The 24,130-nt window shown below is 34.1% G+C and overlaps 1 protein-coding gene across 5 annotated transcripts in view; it reads right to left on the bottom strand.

Moving 5' to 3' along the window:
• LOC123711163 (vacuolar protein sorting-associated protein 13) overlaps positions 1-24,130 on the bottom strand; it is a 55,072-nt gene that overhangs the window by 6,090 nt on the left and 24,852 nt on the right. For 2 of the 5 annotated variants that reach the window (XM_045663606.1, XM_045663610.1), the window contains 25 exons: positions 23,468-23,614; positions 21,702-21,895; positions 20,488-20,625; positions 19,429-19,581; positions 19,108-19,197; positions 17,277-17,410; positions 16,596-16,704; positions 16,061-16,258; positions 15,120-15,276; positions 14,127-14,245; positions 13,279-13,503; positions 12,251-12,466; positions 11,810-11,851; positions 10,750-10,953; positions 9,755-9,892; positions 9,316-9,462; positions 8,780-8,928; positions 8,208-8,339; positions 7,439-7,654; positions 4,340-4,505; positions 3,166-3,388; positions 2,785-2,960; positions 2,243-2,362; positions 978-1,087; positions 378-573 (listed from right to left, as the gene is read on the bottom strand). In XM_045663606.1, the coding sequence (XP_045519562.1) occupies positions 378-573; positions 978-1,087; positions 2,243-2,362; positions 2,785-2,960; positions 3,166-3,388; positions 4,340-4,505; positions 7,439-7,654; positions 8,208-8,339; positions 8,780-8,928; positions 9,316-9,462; positions 9,755-9,892; positions 10,750-10,953; positions 11,810-11,851; positions 12,251-12,466; positions 13,279-13,503; positions 14,127-14,245; positions 15,120-15,276; positions 16,061-16,258; positions 16,596-16,704; positions 17,277-17,410; positions 19,108-19,197; positions 19,429-19,581; positions 20,488-20,625; positions 21,702-21,895; positions 23,468-23,614 (3,899 nt within the window). Of the gene's footprint in view, positions 1-377; positions 574-977; positions 1,088-2,242; positions 2,363-2,784; positions 2,961-3,165; positions 3,389-4,339; positions 4,506-7,438; positions 7,655-8,207; positions 8,340-8,779; positions 8,929-9,315; positions 9,463-9,754; positions 9,893-10,749; positions 10,954-11,495; positions 11,550-11,809; positions 11,852-12,250; positions 12,467-13,278; positions 13,504-14,126; positions 14,246-15,119; positions 15,277-16,060; positions 16,259-16,595; positions 16,705-17,276; positions 17,411-19,107; positions 19,198-19,428; positions 19,582-20,487; positions 20,626-21,701; positions 21,896-23,467; positions 23,615-24,130 lie in introns of all 5 variants that reach the window. The other 3 variants (XM_045663605.1, XM_045663608.1, XM_045663607.1) reach the window with 2 other exon arrangements.

Here is a 24,130-nt window from a genome sequence, read left to right as displayed (position 1 = left end):
TAGTCGTGAATTTTGACGTTAGCAATATGATTTTCAAATTAACATAACTGTCTAGAAATATTTATTTCCTTAATTTTTCAATGTTGACGGTAGACTTGTTCAATATGGACCTCCCAATTTAACTTTTTAGTAGATTTTTTATTTATTCCAATCATTGTAATATCATTAATCTGTCTCAGTTTATGTATTGTAATTGTAATAAATTAAAATTTTATTTACATCGTCCGTCGTATACGTCGTATACAAATAATATAGTGTTACATATATTATTTGTACTATGCAATGTTAAAAATATAATATTTTTTCTGTGATTTATACTCTAATAATCGATATATATATATTCATTCAGTCAACAAATAAGAGTGGGAGAAACAAACCTGGAACGGCTCGTAGAACAAGTCTTCTACGCCCTTCTTAAGTCCAATAACAAGTCCATATGGGTTTCCAATGACGTCCAATCCTAGTACCAAAACGTACAGCTGTTTGAGAGCTTGACCCGTGTAATGACTCTGCACTTGGCTTATCAACTCCTTTTGCGAGAGGAACTCGTAGTTTCTCTCGTAGTACGACAACCTAGTGCAAAATAAAATTATTTTCTTATATAAAGTTTTATTGAAATATTAAGGTATTTTGGATAAAAAATGTATGTCTACTAAAGTATAGAGAAGTATAATATATAGGATAAATTTCTATAATTTGATATATATGTGCCAAATCAACGTCTCCCAGATTTAGTGAATCCATTATAAGGTACATAATGTTTTGTGTCATAATATATATTCATAAAAACCCCATCAGAATTATTACACAATTTGTCTCTTTCCGACAAATTGAATTTACGCTGTAAAGAAACAGATCACTGTATTAATATCGTTACAGTTTTCTGTAAAAAATATAAATTCTAGCTACACACACCAAACAACCTTTGATCTTGGATATATTGTGATAAACTTAAATAAATAAAAAATAAAACCTACTTGAAGACGACATCGTTCATATCGGTAAGGGTTACGCCGATACTCTGCAGTACAGTACCAACGAATGTCGGCAATTGGCTCGCTCCACCCAGAGAAAACGATACATGGACCTGTTCGAGTAACAAATTGATAGAGAGTTTAGTACCCATAATAAGAAAAAAATCCAAAAACATGAGAAAGAGCAATAGGCTTTCGTGTCGTGGGCACCTAGGCACATGTCATACGTATGGTTACAGGTACTTAAAGTTATGAATTCTATATAATACTTAGTATAATTTAACTGTGGAGCAATAAGTACAGTTACGGTTTGAGCATAAGACAGGTTTAGAAGGTGATGTTTAAGAATGATAGTGAATATATAAAGTTTTGAATCGAAAGTGAAAATTTTGAGAAAGTGGTATGTGTTAGTTATTTCAACTATGTATTTGCGTGTTGTTCCCGCAAGAATGTAAGTGTTTCACCATGCCTACTACTGATAAAGGATAAATCTTTGTTTTTTTCATATATATGTATAAATATATATAGTTAATTACCTAAAAATATCAAGTGGGACGTTGTGTAATGGTTGCAACTGCTTACAAACGTTGTGTAAAACAAATAACTTGGCAATTATAAAGATTGGCGGAGAGTTCATTGCCAGTTCTTCTCGTTCATTCTACGCCTTGATTTGAGAACTGGCAGTAAATGTAAAATTAGAAGCATTTAATATGTATTTCGTTTTTCACGTTCATAAGTGAACATTGTGTTACCTAAATGAATAAATTAATTTAAATTTTTGGTTATAGTAAGGGCCTTTGGTTATAGGAGAAAAAGCGTTGGACGAAAAAATTGCGTTTTTTGTGTGGTTTATGTATAGTATGTTTCTACAATGTTTTTTTATTAAAAAATTATATTTAATCGAATGATGAGCTCGGAACGTTCGAACGATTAAAACATGTTGCAGACAGTAAAATAACTCTTATCCTAAAAGACATATTGACTTATGTCAATAAATAAATAACATTTTACCGTTGTAGCTTTTTTTTAAACTTCACTTTAGAAAATTGTTTATTAGTGAAACTAAATCGTAAAATTACCTTCTATTGTCTTTGTTATATTAAATATTAAATCGGAATTTAAAAAAAATTGAGTGATCGTGCAGTTCTAACTTGGAAAAAAATAATATATTATGCCCGTCGTTACAAGGTGACCTTTCAGAATTTATATGAGTCAAATTTGATCTATTAAAAAATTTGTAAATGAATACTGTTTTCGTGTATACTAACTTTAAGTGGTGACAAGTGAAGATTGTCGTAGAAGTTCTTGAGATCCGATGCTGCACCCATAGCGGCTACCGCCTCTAGCGGCTGACCTGCCCGTTCTAGATCCGCTTGGAAGGCATCCAGCTGCAAATATATTGTTTCATGTAGAAAATCATAATTTAAAATATTAAATACCTTTCGTTGCTTGCTTTATTTTTGCATATTGACGTGGTACAAATGAAAATCAAGTTCTTATCTCAAGGCAAATCTTTATGTTCAGAAAACAAAAGTCCATACATTAATAAAAAAAATTGTGGGTTTGATAAATAAACCAAGTAACAATTCTAGTTCAGATTGTATATTGTCTATGCATTATTACTATAAACTTATAATTATTTACATAATTTTAAATTTAATTTTTTCCGACGTTTCGCGTGCTTTACAGCGTGCATGGTCACCGTGACCATACATACATACCTTCAATCCGTTTAAAAAGTTTTTTCTTATTGTGTACAAGCTATGTTAACAAAAGATAATTCTAGTTAAATAAAATATTAAAGACTTACAGCTTCCTGTTCCGTAAGCAATCTCAGCGGGAACATGCCCATGAGCGCATTGATAAAGCCCATGTCCACCTTTACGTGGAACTCTTGGATCAGCATCTTGTAGTACTTGTACTGACGCACTTTGCTGTGCTCCATTATTCGCTCCACTATTGAGACTTCGATGAAGGGTCTCGTGCCTGATAAAAAATGCCTTTCACGTGTTAAGGAATTATAGTTTAACTATAATATTAACCCAAATCTTCCAGTGACAACCAAATTTTCAATATAATGAATTCCAAAGTATACGCTAACATATATAGAACTTTTGAACATTAGTCACTCCAAAATTAATCAAAATATTTTATTTTCTAAAATATATAGTTGTATAACAAAAACAATTACCGCTTGGATCCTCGTTGGCCACTGACTTCGGCAGAGGAACAGGTGCAAGCACCACTGGGAAAGTCGGCAAGGCCAGTTGCTGGTCAGCTTGCAGACGGTACAGACGTGCGTGGAGTCTCCTCGAATGAGCTGTTACGCCATATCTCGCCCATAAACCCGGTTGGAGAGTACGTCGTAAGAGACGCTGGGATGGTTTAAGTATACGCATCTCCTCGAAGTCCACCTAACGAATAAAAGTTTGTCTGAATGCAGTGGACTGGCTGGAAATCCTTCGATCAAGATTTTGAGAAAAATATTTCATGGCATGTATCAAATATTGAAAAGGTTACAGAAACATTTTCAACGTTTTACCAATTACTTTCCGTTAGGTTGTATGTCATGTAATTTTAAAAGCACACAGAGCGCTCCCGTATGATAGTAGGCTGTAGGCCTTAAAAGCGATAGGGATTTTGTCGTCGGTCAGACTGTAAGGACTGACTTCATATGCAAGCAGACTATTAATTAATTAATTAAATAGGCTGCTTAATATCTTCCCGCTCACCGTCTACAATCCAAAAATAGGACTTAAAGGCTTATGAACACACCTTACGCAGTGTTGGAGAAGCTTCTACATATGAAGTTACACTTTCATTTATTCACTCACCCACTGACTCACTCACATACTCATCCACTCAGGTGTGTCGAAAAATCAAAAACAAAAATAATTAAAGTAAAAGAAGTAATTAAATAATATACATATTTTAACGAATTTATACTCAAGGATTATTTTTTACTCAAAAGCGTCCCCAAATCTTACACATACAATGAATTGTAATCAAATGAATAAACACATTTTAATTTTTTTAATTATATTTATTTATTTTAGATTATTATATTACTATAAAATAGCGCAGAAGTTACAACTGAGCAGTGTCGTCTAGCGGCTTCAGTGTGAGTTTTCATCACTGAGGTCGTAGATTCAAACCCCAATGTGGTCTTAGGCACTTTTTATGTGTGCATTTAATACTCGTTTGTACACAGACGGAAAAAAATCAACTGCGTGTTTCAGACATAAAAGGCTAATTAAGGCACTTATTTGCAAATTAGGAAAAACTAATGATCACGAAACGGATACCTAGACCTATGTAATAGGCTCAGATTTGGCTGCAGTGGTATTTTTGTGAAAACTACTCACCTCAACACTGTCGTCGATGTGCACTCGGGCGGAGACATCTTTGTCACTGACCATTTTCTCAGTGATATACTTCTGGTAGGCTTCCTCGTATTGTACCAACTTCTGGCCTTCTATCTTCCTATATCTACGTGCACCGACTTTACATTGCTCCCATATGATACCCGAACTGAAAATGTTTAATGTTTAAATAACTTTATTTCTCAATACAAAATTATATTTTCTTTACATGAGAAACTTAATATTAGGTCCTTACATATGAAATTGGCGTTTTGTATGGGAGGAACAAAAGGTCGAATATTTTTATATATAACATATTTAATTAATCAAAGTATGAACCATTTTTTTCTATGCACTTTTGCCATCTCATAGGTAGTTCATTGATCCCTTTACTAAAAAAAACAGTCGGACGGGAATCAATAAAATCTGTGAAGGCGATTTGGACTGCCCCATCGGAGTTAATTTTTTCCCTTGCAAGAAGTTGTCCAAATTTCGAAAAAAATTGTAATCTGTTGGAGCAAGGTCCGGGGAGTACGGAGTACGGAGTAGCAGTATCGAGGAGCGATTGACCTGCCTAGGACGTTTAGCCGCTAGCTTTTCCACCATGGTTTGCAATTGCTGACAATAGACATCAGCCGTAATAGTCTGGCCAGATTGGAGAAAACTGCAATGAACAATACCGGCACTAGTCCACCAAACGCTTACAAGTAACTTTTTTGGGGTTAATTTTCGCTTTAGGCAGGATTTGGCTGGCTGGCCAGGATCCAACCATTGCGCTGAGCGCTTCCGATTATCGTAAAGAATCCATTTTTCATCACAGGTAATGATTCGGTTTAAAATACCTTCATTATTGTGAACTTGGGTCTCAGGCCGTCCACGGGGCTTGTTCTGCAGGTCGAAATATCCAGAACAAAAACGTTGGAACCAAAAACGAACTGTGTTTTCTTTTGCAACATGACCGCCATACACATCATTCACCCTTCGAGTCGTTTCCGCAGCACTAGTGCCACGGCGGAACTGGTACTCGTAAATAATGCGATACTTTAAGTTTTCCATTTTGTAAAATGAGTGAAGCAAACAGAAAAAAAAACAGAAGAAAAAAACAAATTAATGACGGTCATCGAAGCACAAATACATGAGTAAATAGCTGTACAAATTTGAATTTGAAATTTCTAACCAAAGAGAAGGTATTTGAGGTCAAAGTGGCCAGCACGACAAACCGCCAATTTCATATGTAAGGACCTAATATTATGTATATATAGCGAGATACACGTCCAAATTTTTGTCCACTAGATTCACTCTGACATGCATTTCTAAAAATGTCTATAGGTTAATAATTATTAAGTATAATCAATAGGTAGCCTGCAACCAGAACCAATAATTTGGCAATATTGCCAGGAGAGTACCAAATAGTCTTGAGAAACAGGTAATGGTCGGCAGGAGTGATGGAAGGAGAAGTCGAGGACGCCCACCCGTAGGTCTGAACAAATTAAGAAACTATGGGTCTCAATGAGCCCTGTGACAAGCTGGGGATAAAGCGATGTGGAGGGAGCAAGTCGACGTATCTGTTAAAAATTTTCAAGACCGGCACGACCTTTAGTAATAAGACTACGAAGAAAATTGTGTTATTCTAATAGCGTTGCAATTAATATGAGAAAATTAATTAAAGACTTCAAATTGACAAGTGTGACTGATCTGCATACTCATCTTCGAATTATTATACGTATCTTAGAATCTTACTTTTATTATTCAGCTTCTGAAAACACCATGTATTCATTTTATATCTTATATTTTTCATATATCGAGACTTTCTTACTTTCACAGAGCCACTCACATTAAGTTATTATTGTTCCTATAACTACTACTACTATGGGGGTTTAATTTATTTCTTGCATATTTTGATTTAATAAATTAATACATTCACTCGCTGCCTCTACAAGAGACTGTATAGAGTGTATCCGCTTATGTACCCAACCTTGTTTGTTCTGAGTACGCCTCAGAAAAGAGCTAGCTGTGTCAGTGTACTTTTTAAGATAAGAAAACCTGAGGCTTCCGTCAAAACTTTCGGATGTACCGCGCGCACATTCCAACTTGGTTAGCAAAGCGCCACTCACGCGAGCAATATGAATAATTAACATATTTTCTACTGAGGTAGACCTATATGTTTGTACACTGAGTTCACAAGAGTTCCTAGCTATATGGTTAGTTATAAGATTTAGGCATATAAATATAATTTTTTGAAAGTTTTATATGTAGGATAATCGGTGTAGGTATTATTTTGACGTTCTATCGAATTAGTTGTAACTGTTAAGGTAGAATAATGATGTGGAATAAATAAATAAACAATTTTTTATATCCTACAGTAACATGAACAAGCAAAGCAAAAATATTTATTTATCTCTTCTTATTTTACGTACACACACAAATCGTTCACCACTTCATTACTGACAGTATGACCAGCACTGTAGAACACGTCTGCTTCACAGCATAATGCTGAGCTAGGGCCAGTTACAACCACAACACACACACACACACATTTAAAATGTGTTCTCTCTCAACTCATTTATTTTTTTCTTTCTATATTTTTTGTTATTTTTCTTTTTCGATTATTATTATTCACTGTGTTTCTCTGTGTGTTTCGTTATTTATAAATGTTATATTTATAATGGATATTAAAGCAAAATATTTGTACTTAGTCTGTTCGACTTTTTAGTCTTTAACCATTTTTTTATAGGAAAGCCTTGAGTCTAACATACGTCGAGTTTTGGGTATAAGACAAACCAGTTGATTGATACCATGACTTTACGACGCAAGTATGGTGTCGCTCCTACTTGACCTTACTAGATCACTGTTATATTTTAACCTCAAAGAGGAAATCCGGAGACTGGCAGCTAAATAGAAAGAACGGTTATGCTGTCACCATATTCTAGAGCTAGAAGACTAGCAGTAGCTCTAGGCAGAAGATGAGTAGATGCTTCCAGTGGGAAGTTACTCCACATAACAGCACCACAGAACAGATTAGCTCATACCTTAGGGCTAATAGCCGCAGATCTTAAGAATATATCATTTACCTCCAATATAATTTAACTACTTAAAACTTACTTCGATATGGTGATATAGAGAATTTCCGTGAGTTCGTAGTCGTTGACGAGCGACAGACCAACTCCGTGCATGGCCAATTGGAATTCCGTATGAACGGGTTCAGCTTCACCAATCGTATGTGCGCCACTCGCCAATATTGGATCCTCCGTCAGGAGTATCACTCTTTGGAGGCCGTCCAAAAACGAGACCCATGTTATGCGTTTCGTTTCGGTAATCCTAGGAAACGTTAATAAAATTATTTTTCAAGCGCCTTACTACATGCATTAATATAACAATAAATATATTTATTTCTTGGCGTCTAAGTGTAATTCAAAATGTGTCAAAAAGCTCAAATGTCATTAAAACTTTTACCGCTAGACTAGGGAAATCTGAATGGATTTTTTTGTCAAAGGCACCATAAAGTTTTCCTAACCAGCTATATACCGTCATTTCATTTGTACCAAATATATATATATATATAAACCCATAGCTTGGTATCGGTTATTTGTATACTTTTCTAAATTTTTTATTCATATATAAGCCCTATTAGAATTAAATAACTTTACTTGTCAAAAGCGCCATAAAGTTTTCCTAACTGTTGGTAACCAGCTATATACCGTCATTTCATCTGTACCAAATATAAAAAAATGGTATTGGCTATTTGTATACTTTTATAATAAAATAAAATATTAAGAATAAATAACTTTAAATTGCGATTTCATATTTTGTACTAATGAGTCTTGTGACCTTTCGAACAAACGTAGCAAAAGATAAATGATGAGTTTCTTACATAAAATCACCGATTCCGTCCTTCCTTAGATCGTTGTCTATTTCCTTTCGTTTGTGTCCCTCAAATATTAATGTCCTTGGTCCAGCGGGATTATCCCAAGTGTACAGCATTCTATGCATTGATGGGATTTTTCTAGAAAAGTTGGTATTGAATATTAATATAAGTCATTAGGGAGCGTTCAAGTATTACGTCACACAATTTTTGGAGATTTTTAACCCCCCCCCCCCCCCCATGAAACGCGCCGTAACGTTTCTGTTTCCAATAGTAAAACGTTTCGTAACCAACCCCAGTGACTCTTTAAACCTAAAACTTACCAATATGTGGTGTAAAGTACTGGAAATTAGAAAATAATATTAACAATAACGCGTAATTCAATCTCCGTCCCGCATCGTAACGTTTTACAAGAGGAAACCCCCCCCCCCTAAATTCGTTACGTAATACTTGAACGCTCCCTTAGCTATATTTCAACATCTGCCAGTTAACACCGGGCAAGCTTTGGATATTTGTTTTAATTTATATGTATAATTAATACACTACAAACTTAAAGTTAATGAGTTAAAAACAAATTGTACCTAGTATTAACATTTTCCTTTTCGTATACGTTAACTGCGTGCGTTGTATAGTTGACCAGCAATGCGGGTGCGTGACCATCGCGATACTGACGTACTGTTACGTACGTACCGCCTTCGCTCATTTGCACTTCTACGTGCAAACCACCGTACTGCAAACAACCGTAATATACCAAACCTCGCTCTCGTTAGCAGGAATTAAATGTGGTATATTATTACTTTTTTTTATATTCTAAATACGCGTTTGACTCGATCCCAGTCTAAATTAAATTTATTACAAATACAACAAAATCGAAAATTTTCGAAAAACTAGATTTGAGTATAACAAATTCTTTAATACTAAAATTTGAAAAGCTTTTTTTAAAATATTATATTTATTTAACATTTTGTAATATGTTTACAAAAACAAATTGTTGATATAATTATTGAAATATTTACTTTCTATTTACAACTGCTCATCTGATGTTAACTGATAACGCTCTTTTCTCGAAGTACACTAAGTAAAATTAGTTAGAAAATACCTACATAAAAATACTTACGTGATTGTTCAATTTTAAACAGACACTGTGTTGCTCGGTATACAGAAATGGTGCCGCGTGCTCAGTTGATCCCGAAACTCGTAGGAGCAACAGCTTATCTTCTTTTTCAACAATTGGCCACAATGGAGCACTCGAATTTTGTTCAACCTATTTTGTAAAACATTTCATAAATATATATATAAGTCAATAATAAAAAATTAATTCGTTCCGAAACCTAAAAAACAAATTGTTATAAATAACTTATCTCGATAATCAAAACTACGCCATTGATTTGAGAACTGGCAGTAAATGTAAAATTAGATGCATTTAATATATATTTCTTTTTTATTGACGTTCATAAGTGTACATTGTGTTACCTATATGAAAAAATGATTTTGAATTTTGTAAAGGTTAATTTTTACAAATTTTAAATACAGATTAAAACAGTGTAACAATATACCTCTCTCCAAGCATCTCCGGAACGATGTAACTCTTGATATTGTATGGCAAATGGACATTCGTTAAGAATGAGGAAGAATGGTGTAAATATAACCATTTTCGTTAAACTGTTGAATGTCAACTGATTTGTGACTGCGACCTGAAATCATATTAATGCAATATAAATTAAATTTGAAATTATCTCCTCTTGCACTTGAGTATGTTGTAAGTTGTGTACTTAGTTGCTAAATATCGTGATTTATGTGTCTTTTTACTTTCTATTTTTAATGTATCATCTTTTTAGTTCAGTTTGTTTTTTTGTGTATTTTTACTTTCTATTTTTAATGTATCATCTTTTTAGTTCAGTTTGTTTTTTTGTGTCTTTTTACTTTCTATTTTTAATGTATCATCTTTTTAGTTCAGTTTGTTTTTTGTGTCTTTTTACTTTCTATTTTTAATGTATCATCTTTTTAGTTCAGTTTGTTTTTTTGTGTATTTTTACTTTCTATTTTTAATGTATCATCTTTTTAGTTCAGTTTGTTTTTTTGTGTATTTTTACTTTCTATTTTTAATGTATCATCTTTTTAGTTCAGTTTGTTTTTTTGTGTCTTTTTACTTTCTATTTTTAATGTATCATCTTTTTAGTTCAGTTTGTTTTTTTGTGTCTTTTTACTTTCTATTTTTAATGTATCATCTTTTTAGTTCAGTTTGTTTTTTTTGTGTCTTTTTACTTTTTACTTTCTATTTTTAATGTATCATCTTTTTAGTTTAGTTTGTTTTTTGTTCCTGTTTAGTTTTGTCTTAATAACTGTGTATAACATGTATTTTTGCACTACTTGGTTTCTTATGTAATTTAATACATTTTTATTTTTATTTTTTTTCTTTACTCACAGTGGTTGCCTAGAAGAGATCGCACGAAAGCTATAAGGCCACCAGTTGCCCCCCTTTTGATTTAATTATGTTAAATTTTTTTATTGTAGTGTTATGAAGTGTTAATAAATAATAAATAAAACTGACCTGATAGGTGCGACCTTCGTTTTTACAAATTATCACACCAGAACTTCCTGGAACATCCAGCGAGAACTTATCAGACCACTCCCCAAACTCTACTCGTATGGCAGCCTTCTTTTTCCCAAAGAAATTCTTCGCGCGGAACGAAAACAGTATCGGCTCCTTATAATCTTTCGGATGGAAGATAACATTGCCTGTCTCGTCGATATTCTGCAAAAAATTCACACATAGAACCTTGAAACCTACTAAAAATCCATCACCATATTTCGATGACAAAATCAGTACCGTTTACCTCATGTAAGATAAATCGTGATATTTATATACAAACGTCCAGTTATCTGAAAAGGTCGTTTAGTGTAAATGTAAATCATGCAACATGCTTGGTGGCGTGGGTTAGGATTGGTTAAAGAGCTTCTTGGTGTTTGCACAAGCTGAACGTAATAATATATATACTAGTATCTATATATATATAAAATTCTCTCTATATTAAATTCTCCTGTCACACTATATATTATATAAATGTTCGTTCCCATACTCCTCTAAAACAGCTCGATCGATTCTTATGAATTTTTTTATGCATATTCAGTAAGTCTTAGAATCGGGTGATAAGGGGGTTCCACCCCAAAAAGTGTTTTTTTGTATTTTTTGGATAATTTTTTTTGTATTATTTTTTTATGTTACAACGTATAAAAATACATACAACCATTAATATTCACCCCTCTTTTTAAAGCAATGAATTTGTTTGCACTCACCGGCAAACATGTAGAATGGCGTCTAATAAATTTACAGCAACGACTATGCTCTATCTGTAATATACAAATTCAAAACCAAATGAAAACTATGCTCGCAACGTCAAAAAATCTATCCAAACAACTCGAAACATGCAATTTCAACGTCAATGTTAAGGTTGTCAAAAATGATGCTCTGTATGCGTCATGTCGTAAAGTTCTATGGTTACTAATAAGCGGATGTTGGGAGTTATATGCAAGCTAATATAATGATATGATGATGACCAAGAATCATAAAACTAAAGGCGCAGTACTAAAGCTTATTCTCGCAAAGATACCTTATTGGGGGTGCTGGAATCTTTTTCGGGTTTCTTTGATTTCTGCAATCACGTAACATTGAGTCGTAGATGAATTTGGGTGGCCATTTAAAATAATTAATTAAAATAATTTAGGGTAACTTGCAGTTGCCGTGTTTAACAGAATTGAAATACTTTTACATTGCAAAATAATATCATTCACTTGCTCAATTCAATACATAAATGATTCTTAAAATCATCGATATACTTTTGTTACAAAAACACCTAGAACGGGCAACTTAGATAGTCTATTAGGTCGCAACTTCATTCAGATTAATCTATAACAATATAATCGTAAAAATCATTCATAGCTTAAACTAAAATATACTGCATTCCGAAATATTGACCTCGAAAGTTAAAATCAGCATCCATAAATTCTTTAAAAATAAATTAACTGTAAAATCAATAGTTATTTTAACTTACCCTGTAGCAGAGCGTAAATCCAGTTTTATTAAGCATCCAGAATGGGCAGTAGAGTGATAGTAGCTGCGTGCCTTCCGTGTCAACACTGTGCATTCCCAGTTCCAAGACCATGAGCGCGGGACTGTCGTGTGATTCGAAGGACCAAACGGAGAGTTCGCTACTCTCTTCGGGTAAGTTCTTTGTGCAAACCCAGCATTTGTCGAGATAGTTTTGTATCTAGTAAACATATGTAAATAATATAATAAACATTTACATAGATGAAAATGTCCAACGTGTTTTAGTTTAGGTCTTTGCCAAAAACGGCACACATATCTAGAAATGAATATATGATGGAAATATAAATGTATTTAGATCTAACAGTACTTGAAATAAATTGATTTAATTAATATTATTAATAAAAAAAAAACAATTTAATTTCATAATGTAAAATATGCAAACGACAATAGATGCATCGAATTCATAAATTTAAACTCTTGTTTAAATAGTTTCTATTGATGCTCCTGCGCAGTCACTACTACAGGAAACGCTAGGTCAAGTTATCAATCCATTTGGCATTATCAGACATTTCGTAACGTTTAAATGGTTTTCTTCTTCTACATGTTAAGAAATTGAATTGCCGGGTATCGTGCGCTAGTCTAAAAAGCTCCTTGGCGGATGTGATGCTGGTCCACACGTACGTTCCGCAATGACTTTCCTTCTACCAGCCGATCTCTTACCTTGACGTTTGCTCATCATTATAATCTCAATAGCAGTAACATTATAAACTCAATAAGTAGTATCTAATACCACATATCAAAAGCTTAGAGATTTTTTTTGTGTCATCTTTAATAGTTCATGCCTAACAAAAGCAGTCCTACTGGCCAGATGTAACTGAGTAAGAGTCAAACCCTAAATTGTATACGAATGTGGCGATACTATTGTACATTTTAAGTTTATGAAAAATGTACAATTGTGATTCGCGTTTTCATTTCTTGTTCGGAATCCCGTATTGCGGTTGAAATGATAAAAAAAAAAGTAATGAAACTCACCATAATAACAATAGACGCTCTGTTGGGCGCTAAATGCGATAAATGGAACATCTCCCCCGGCTTGAAAAGCTGCGTTCGTTTGAGCCCCAATTGTGAGACCACGATGTCGATGGGCAAACAGTTTTGTAGCTTCACGGCAGGTTTCAGAACAACATCGTAGCATGAAGACGCAAATGTGTGACGGTTCGTTTGTTCAAAGAAAACTTGTTCCATCGTACCAACGGCCTGTTCAAAATATTTTGTAAATATTTATTTTTTATTTTACTTATTTACACTAAAAAAATTGAACATAATTAAATCAATTGGCGGCCTTATCGCTTACGAGCGATCTCTTCCAGGCAACCACTGTGAGTAAATACATAAATACGGCACTCGACTATACTACTTTCGCATAAACTTTTAATACGATTAATGATATTTCTAACAAGATTTCATAATTATTTTCATTTATTAACACAAGAAGAGAGAACCTACCATAAACCTGAGGATGAGAAATAAGTGGAAGAATATGGAGGAGGCTTTCACTGTGTCGGAGGTCGTGTACTAATGTTAAACATAATGTCAATCTAATTATGTACTGTGTATGTACTCGAATACGGGCTATTTTCATATTTAATATATTTTATTGATTAACACAGAAGCCATTTACTACGAATGAAGATAATATTTGTCGAGATAAAATTAATTATATTCATTCAATAATGTAAAAGCAAAACCAAAACCATATTTTACAATTATTTTGCGAGTTTTGTATAATACGCACCACGAGTTGAGACCTGCCAACATCATTAATACCCTATCTTCACTGTTACTGCGGGTCAATAATAATTATTATAATAATAACATACCCTCAAATAGAATTTCTCGCCACTGTTCTTATCTTTCGAGTCACACTGAAGAAGTTTCGATATTTTTGGCTCTTGCTGTAGTTCGCGCCATACGAACGGTGATACGGAGACCGTAAAACCTAAACGATATGTTGTTTTAAAAAATGTTGTAAGTAACTCTAGAGAGCTATAAAAATTTAAATCATAATTCAAGAAACCGGCCAGAGAACTGGGACTGGAACTATGACGTACTAAGCTCGTAGACACGTATATACAGCTGAAGATTTTACGTGTACGTTACGTACGTACGTTTACGTATCTTAAATTACACATAACACAAATTTAGATCAAAAGCAATCTCCAACGAAATTGAACTCCAAGAAACTAAGGATTAGACAGACATACATTACTTAAAGGCTTGCTATCATCGATTCTGCTAATACGTGATAATTTTGTGTCCCGTGACTGTTGTATAAAAACAATTTTTACTTACAAATTTTTATATACATCAATAACTACTTACGTTTGATAACAATTTATTTAACATACCGTCAATTAGCCAATTTGAAATAATATTCAAGCCCTTTATATTTTTTTCGCAAAGTATGAATAAAATTAATATTAAATTAAATATAAAATCTCTTTAAAGCGTGACTACATACCCAAAATTCTTATTGAATAATATAGTAGCATTAAATAGGTGAGAGATACTTTAGCACAATATACGTATACGTTTTATATATTCGTCAAAACTACCGTCATAATGTGCGGTTGCAAAATTTTGTTCAAACGCATTTTCAATTCAGTCTTATTAGATAAATTACTGTACATTTAGTTGTTTTTTTAACTGTTTACATAAAATACATAACAAGAAAAAGCAATTAGCTTTCATTATTTATTTATTAGATATATATAATATACTGAGTATATAAGTTTATTCTTCCCGAAAAAAAAGTGTTAATTTTACTTTTACGACTTTGTACCCGATTACAAATGACGTATAATTCAACTGACCTTCGACAGAAAAGAATATCTCTGCTGTGGGCGTGTGCACGGCTTGTAAGGGAAGCCTGAGAGTACCACCAGCACTCACTTCGCCCAAAAGACGGACTTCATTCCCGCTTAAGGTCATGTAGTACACGCAAACTGGTACAGCTAATGTATTCGTGACCTAAAGCATAAACATACAAATACCTGTCAATTGAAAAGAAAACAATACCTTCAGAACTGCTAAGGGGGCGTTCAAGTATTACGTCATGCAATTTTTGGAGATTCTTGACCCCCCCCCCCCTGAAACGCGCCGTAACGATTTCTGTATCCAATAGTAAAACGCTTCGTGACCAACTCCAGTGGATGGAGCTCCAAAATGGAAAATAATATTAACAATAACGCGTAATTCAATCCCCGCCCAGCATCGTAACGTTTTACAAAAGGACACCCCCCCCCTCAAAATTCGTTACGTAATACTTGAACGCTCCCTAAGCCGATTTTGATGAAACTTGGAATGTTCTTGATAAATAAAAAAATTATTATCTCGATATGACGTAGATTCTGAGTTACTCGTGGATAAGCATATACTAATGAAATTTCTACTTACTTATAAAAAAAATATTCATATTAATCTCTAAAATAAATATTCGTTTTGAATCGGTGGTATATTCCAACTAAGGAACCAAATGTTATCACAAGTTGTTCAGTAGTTTTTGACATATGCGCTCTCACAGTGGACTTGTATTTTTTTTTATATACAAGTGTCTTTACTACGACATCGAACATTACGATCTAGCCTAACTTAAGACTAATAAGTAATTTAAGTCAAACCTAATTTACTAAAAAGGATTGTTTTCATAAGTAAGTGTCCAATAACGCTACTTATAGTCAAGTGTGACAGTGGACTTGTATGAACACAATGTTGACAAGTATTAGAAATTATTATTCTAAATTATGTTCGTTACCTGAACAACGCTCCTTAGATAAATGTGTAAGGCGGCGTCTTGCATGACGACGTCACTGATGAGCCCTCGTGGCTCCATGGCTGCAGCATGAGGCACGTTCTTGGCCCTGCTTTCCCCAGAGGACTTTCGACCCAACGGGAAATAACGCTTGTCCGCTCGTTCCACTGGTATTTGGACATCTTCGTTTAACTCCACTATCTGTTGGGTAAAAATCCGTTTTCTAGGCGTGTTTATTTAAATGACAGTGTATAAGGTCACTGATCAGTGTTGGTCAAGTGGCTTCAGGGTATGCCTTGAACACAAAAGTATAGAGTTTTTGGGCGTATGTACATTACTACTAACACTAGTCTAAAATAAACTGAAACAACTCTATAGAGCCATAAAATGTAGTCTTTTCAGAGTCCTTATAAAGAGTTTACACTGTATATGTAAAATTAAACCACGATGTTATTTATAAATTAAATGGATCCTCAAATCAAGTAATACTAACGCATAATTTTACTTATAAAAAAAAACATTTTTATAAAAAAAATACCTTAAAGTTCAGCTTTAGCTGTGGGGGTGGTTCATTAAGCTTCATAATATTTATCCCACCCTGCTTTAACTGCAATGGCAGACACGCCCCCGGCTCCAACACTACTTCCCTAAAAAAACCAATTATGCAGTCTTCGTAAGCGATAAACTCAATATACGAAAGTCAATCTACTGACGTCACCATCTAAGAAATAAATACATTTTTAAAGTAAAAAAATACAGCTATTTTATAAAAAAGTATTTGTTAATTATTATTTTACTGGTGGCCTTTTTATATATATATATTTCTGAACCAATTCGACAAAGGGTAATTCAAGAAAAGAGCGTATCAAGTCTCAAAGGCCGGCAACGCACTTGCGAGTCTTCTGGCAATGTCCATATCAGTAAACATCAGGTAGTATTTTGCCCAGTTGCCTCCTATTATATACATTTTCATTTCATTTATTTCCAACAAAACACACACACAGAAACATAAAATAACAATAATCAAAAAGAAAAAAAAAATGATAATAGAGAGGTAACAATTTTTTAAAGAAAAAGGTTTAATTGTGTAACGCGTGTGTGCTGTGGTTGTAATTGGCCCTGACTCAGCATTTTGCTGAGGAGCAGAGTTGTTCCACAGCGCTGGTCTTTCTGCCAGAGACCACAGATATACGTAAAAAAAATATAAATTTGTTTTTACCTGTAGTCAGAACTCTTGTATTCATCAGTGAGAAATACAGCAAAATCATGGTTGTTATGCAAGATCAACTTTGTAGTGAGGCCCGTACAGTTGTGAAGAACGTAAGGTGCACCCAGGTACTGTTTTTCTGAAGTCTGAAAAGGCGCAATTATATTAACAATGGTAAGAAATCTTAAGAATATTTGGTAAGTTCGTTTGAATGGGCAGTGCTGACGTAAACAACGTGTTACGTCACTTGATTGTACGAAATATCTCGAAATGTTCTGGACTTTGATTGGCTTTACCAGTCCATGTTATGTTTCATTCCACATAAACTGTAACAGTTTGTTTTGCTACGTTTTTGTTACCTAATACAATAACATACATATAAAAATCTGGATACATAAGTTATTAGGCAACGGGCAGCCTTATCATTAACAAGCGATTTCTTTCAGGCAACCCTAGTATGCAACAATAAAAAAAAAAACACCTACAGAGGGGAAAGTACAAGAAGTGAATAAATAATTAACATAATTACACTAACTATAATTGAAATAAAATAAAAAGCTAATAAATAAATTTAAAAGCTTCCAAGGTATAAATGGGTCACAATTTTTATTTTATTTTATTAATTTTTTTGGGAGCAGCGTTGGCCTAGTGGCTTCAGTGTGAGACTCTCATCTCTGAGGTCGTAGGTACGATCCCCGGCTGTGCACAAATGTATTTTCTTTCTATGTGCGTATTTAACATTAGCTCAAACGGTGAAGGAAAACATCGTGAGGCTTGCTTTTGACCCAAAACAGTAAACGGCGTGTATCAGGCACAGAAGGCTGATCACCTACTTGCCTATTCGATTTACAAATCTGAGGCCCAGACCTAAAAAAAGGTTGTAGCGCCATTGACTTATTCATGTTATTAATTTCATTATTTTACAGAAAAATAAAAAAATCATAATTTGTTGCATTAGAAAACCGCTGTGGTTTATATAAATATAACCATAGCAGTGTTTTTTTATCGAAAAGTAGTTTTGTAATTAACTTTTTAAGTTGATTAACGTTAGGCTATCTAATAACTAAGTGGGTAGTTCATTCATTAGCCTCGGTAGCAAATACCTAAACGTTCCTCGCCGTATACGTTGTTTGCTCTCGATGTACAGAGCCAAACTTGCGTTACGGCTCGAGTATCTACATCATGCTCCACTCGATTCTTTTATGTCATCTCGAAAAAAGTTCTCGACTAGAAGACATTTATTTACTTTTTCTGTTATATATATGTCGGAGAATGAATATTTTAAAATTCCCGCCACTATGAAGTTAGTCGTAGAATGCGGTGTGGTATGGTAAGGTAGACTGTCAACGTTGACAATTGACAATGCCTAGTCTGTGTGATCTACCAAATGTCAGCGGCGCGACTGTTTCGTGGCAGTAAGTGAACTCTTTAGTCACTTGAGTTTCGAACGTCGCCTGCGCCGGACGTGCGCACTGACTGTGTTATAACGTCGGACGACGGTAGTAACACTAATTTTGCAATTATTAATCGCGTTGAATCTGCGACATATAAGTAGCTAATTAGGAGGCAGAAGAAAACTGATAAAAGACATTTGTTTTATTTAGTGTCTTTTTGTACTCATCTTTGTAAAGTTATTTATTATAAGCATTATTCATTATTATTACAAACATGTTTGTGAACACTGTCCGCACCTTTTACCGAGGCCACACTTCGGTTAAAATTGTATAACTCGTTTTTTCCCATATATAATTTATAATGTATTAAAAATATACATACAGTAATAAGCAGATAATATTGAAAAGAAATTAATAATTAAACTAGATTTAAATATATTTTAACTTACGTTCTCTTGTTTAGATTTTGATACCAATGTCGTATCGAGTGTTGTCTCTGCAATGGCGGTAGAGAAGGAATTCCCAAGTTGGGTGAGCACCTAAAATTATATATAACTCTTACATATACATATAGTATATTTTTGTATATAGGTATTGTATTTGTTTCGAGAAATTATTCACAATACTGTTAATTGGTTGTAACGTTAGAATTATATAAAAAAACAAAAAAAAATCATTTTTTTTCTTCGTAATTACAAACAATTTTATCGGAGTAAAAACGTATGGGTTACAACGTGAGCGGTAATAATAATAATAATAAAAATCTTAACCTCAATGCCACTCCTAGTGATAGTTATCTCAAGTGGTTCGCTACTGGAAAGTGAGACAGTCATATTCGCTTGTCTTTGGGCAGCCGCGGCGATGTTGGCGGCTTCGTCTGTCGTGTCTATTGTCGATTGAGGCTCATCAGGACGCATCACTACCTGGAATTAAGAACCACTGGTTATTACACAATTCGACCCATTCAAACAAACTGCGTTGTTAAGCACCTATCAGGTACCTAATCCTCGATAGTATTTTTAAACAATCAATTACTGAGTAAAAACTAAAATTTGTAGTTCATTCTCTTGGAAGATAATATTTTTGGAATGTTTATCGTCAAAGGAATAGATAGACTGTAAAGTGTATAATATATCATGTGGTGTACTACAGTAAATATACACGATTATACAATAAATCAAAAAATATAGACCGTTTTAAAAATGTCGAAGTTGTAAGTTTGACAAAAATAATACGAGATAAAATTTAGTTAACACATATAAAAACGCAAAAGTTAGATTAAAGTTCTCACACATTATTTTTTTTTAATTCCTAAATTTTTTAACAGTGTTGGCCTAGTGGCTTTAACTTGCGACTTTCATCCCTGAGGTCGTAAGTTCGAACCCCGGCTGTTCTGTGCTGTTCAATATTCTTTCTATGTGCTAATTTAACACTCGCTCGAGTCGTGAGGAAACCGACTTGCCCTAGACCCAAAAAGTCGACGGCGTTGTTCAGGCACAGGCGCCTGATCACCTACTTGCCTATTAGATGTACAAATGATCATGAAACAGACACAGAAATCTGAGGCCCAGACCTAAAAAGGTTGTAGCGCTATTAATTTTTTTTTAATTTTACAACAATATCAACGGTCAAGATTCTCTGTTCACAAAACAATTCATTTTCCCAAATATTATTATATCTTGTACTAGACAATAATAAAACCTGTCTGGTCTACATCCATAGAAACCTTATTAATGACATGTATCATACAACAGACCTTTTCCTCAGATCTTTACTTGGAGCCTCTCACCAACATCGGCAAGTTTTATTAAAAAAAAAATGAGACAAACCTCCATTTTAAGCTCCCAGGGAACGTGTCGATATTGATAGTCCTTGAGTACTTCGACTGGTTCTACCAAAGGCTCCCACATAGCACGCCCTATGTTGTAGTACGACACTTGCATTGCCCACGTGCACTCCATGTAGAACTGATACATAATTTATCATTGAACACAATATATACGTAATATATTACTTTTTTTTAATACAGAACTGGACAGACGTTTACAATCCCACCTGCTGTAACGTGATATGCGGCTTATTGGAGGACACGCCTGCCCAGGAGATACCTATTTCACTGCCGCTTAAATAAACCCATGTTATACTATCTAGGGAAGAGTTTCCCTCCTACGGTTTCTACAAGAAGCGACAAACCAAATCGTGCAGTGCACTTGGGGATGTAAACAACGAAGGCGTAAAACTCCAGCGTGCTTCTAGATGAGCGTTGTTTGAAAGGGGATGACGGAATTAGATTGTGTAGTTCCCCATGCAACCCATTATTAACGCTCCCAAATACCTTCCTTTTGACCAAATTCAGCGAATGGCTTGTCAAAATGTCAATCTCCAATGTGTTACTGATCGGCTTGATTCTCTCTCTACGCAGAGACATTGTGTCTCTCACTGTGAGTGTGAGGAAATGTTTGGGTTGATCGCTCCTGCCTCGTTTCAACACCGTACGAGCCGTATGAATTCAAATTTTCATCAACATAACCTTGATGGGTGAAAGTCTTCAACAGTTTTCACAAGGCACTTTCTTTTGCGAGCTAGCGAACTGTGGAATCGACTCCCGGTTGGGGTCTTCTCAAAGGCCGGTGTTTTTCGGTGTTACCCACTACAAAATGGGTGTGCTGACTGCGCTTTTTGGGCTCTTTTGCCCCCCTATTATATAAAAGATAATAACGCATAAACTATTCGGAACTAAGAAACGGATAAACTGCAGCAGCGAAGGTATTTCTTCCGAATTTATGCTTCTGGAAAATTGTACAGATTTTACGTCGTGTTTTCAGATCAAACATATATAAGTATCGAATATTCTCTTCGTATTAAAGAAGGAATACAAATACTCCAAAATATCTTGCTTTTGAATGCAAATGAAGAATTATTACTTTAAGAGTTTCAGAATTTATACTTTAAGTATAATGTAACAGTATTTATAAGCCAAAATACCAAAAGAGTGACATGATACCACGTTATAACCATAGAATATATTGATTAGAATACTCACATCAGAGCTCCAATCCTTGACTTGTCCGGTAAGTGAAGATTGCATGACCAATACTGGTATTGTTTCGTTACCGATCTCCATTTCTAAGGCCACGACTATGGAGGGACTCGATAACAGACATATTTCACCCTCGGGAGGTTTCCTGAGGGATGTCACCGAGTTGTTTTCTAAGCTTATTGCTTCTACCGCCTCTTCTGTTAAAAGTATTTAATTGATAATTCACGATTTTACATGTCTTAGAAGTTATTTAGCAGTGTTGGCCTAGAGGCTTCAGCGTGCGACTCTCATCCCTGAGGTCGTGGGTTCGATCCCCGGCTGTGCATCAATGGACTTTCCATGTGCGCATTTAAGATTATCTCGAACGTTGAAGGAAAACATCGTGAGGAAACCGACATGTCTTAGACCCAAAAAGTCGACGTGTGTCAGGCACAGGAGGCTGAATACCTACTTGCGTATTAGACTAAAAACAGACAGATTCAAAGATTTGAGGCCCAGATCGAAAGAGGTTGTAGCGCTACTGATTTAGTTTATTTTAGAAGAAATTTAACTGACTAAAATGATTATGTTGAATTTTGAACAATACAATAAGGTATCATAAATCTTATTATAGTTATTAAACACATACTTATCTTAATATATACAAATCTCCTGTCACGATGTTTGTCCGCGATGGACTCCTAAACTACTTAACCGATTTTAAATTAAATAGGCACACCGTGAGCAGTCTGGTCCAACTTAAGATATAGGACAGCTTAGATCTTTAATTATAGTCGCAATTCTATTTTATTGTAAATTATTTGTCTATAATCAATTGACAGTCACAATTATCTTTTAACTCCAAAAGATTCTAACAGATGTCGATACTTTTCGACTGGATTGAGTAAGTAATCAATAGATGGCACTGCTTTGGTAAACCGACAAACTTATCATATAAGCTACAATTCAATATCATGATTACCACGTGTTATTAAGGCTAAATAATAATAATAGTAAACGAAATACCGTGAAATTCAATTATTTCTACTTTTTTAATTTTTGGTGTTAGCATAGCCAACCACGTGTTACTTAGACCGAAGTGTAAATCAAATTCAAATTATAGTGACGATAATACAGTGAAATTATTCTTTCGTGTCACGGTATTAAGGCTAACTAAAACCACATTAAGGAGAAACGAAGTTCGCGGGGGCAGCTAGTATATTATATATAATATTATACATTATTAAACAATAAAGGTTCAACTTTTAAGGAGTCGTTACATTCTAGCAAAAAATGTCTGCTAGAATGTATTTCATTTATATTTATCAATTTGTGTTTGCCCAAATAAAATCTCTATGTAATCTCTGTATAAACAGTTATTATTTGCAAATGACCAGAAAATGTGTAAGATTTGGAACTCTTTTACGTTGAAAATTTTAAAAGTTAATATATATATATATATATATATATATATATATATATATATATTTAAATAACAAATTAGATTTTTTTTACAAATTCTTTTCCCAATTGTTAACGGCATACGCGACACGTAACTTGCGTGATCGATTGATATGTGGGTGCCTGTAGGTGAATGAGTATAAATATAGATTTACTTAGTATTGTCTTTTGTTAAAATAGCTTTTACACATTGCGAAAAACACTTTTTGAACGGATTAAAGAGTTGTAAAAACTTATGAACTTAGAATTATATAAATAATTATAAGTTTTCAATAATAATACAGAGCTTTAATCCGTTCAAAAAGTGTTTTTCTTATAGATTTACTTACCAGTTTTAAGGAACCAATATGAAGAGTTTTTGAACGGTTGTATGTCCCACAACTTGTCATAGAATATTGGCTTGTTGTCTTGTTCGACGTCGTCTTCTTCGCTACTTGTCATTGTCGCTAGCACTCGATTCAACAGAGCAATCATTTCTATAGAAAAACATACGTTATTAAAGACAGTTGTTTAATAAGTGTATGTTTTATTCATTATAACTTGGAGTATCTTTGTTTTCCGTCGATGATACGTCAAATTAATACAGATAGTAAAAGCTTTGGTTAAGGTATATAACGTGTCTTAGCGCCGATTTTAATTTTTATACAAAAAATTGTATATGTAATTAGTGCGGATTTTATATACATAGTCGATGGTTTCAATCGATTGCGTATGTATATTTCGAGGGCGAATTGAATGATTCAGTAACCATTCTGTCGCACTGAACTTACTCTTCCACTACCTTATTGACTGAATGATAGGAGCGTAACTAAAACGGAGAATTTCAAATCGATTACAAAACTTCCGTTGTACAAGTTAACTCAACGAAAACTCATTCCAAAACTACGCCTCTGCGTACGAGTTGTGCGCGCCAGCGCGCTGCGATCACGCAGGCACGAAGAATTTGTGTTTAAAGTTTAAAATCGTCACTGAGATGATATATATGATAATAA

This window comes from Pieris brassicae, chromosome 6 (assembly GCF_905147105.1).
Source record: "Pieris brassicae chromosome 6, ilPieBrab1.1, whole genome shotgun sequence".
Taxonomy (NCBI): domain Eukaryota; kingdom Metazoa; phylum Arthropoda; class Insecta; order Lepidoptera; family Pieridae; genus Pieris; species Pieris brassicae.
Note: the sequence above shows the minus strand (reverse complement) of the source record. Positions and strands in the feature narration are given on the sequence as shown.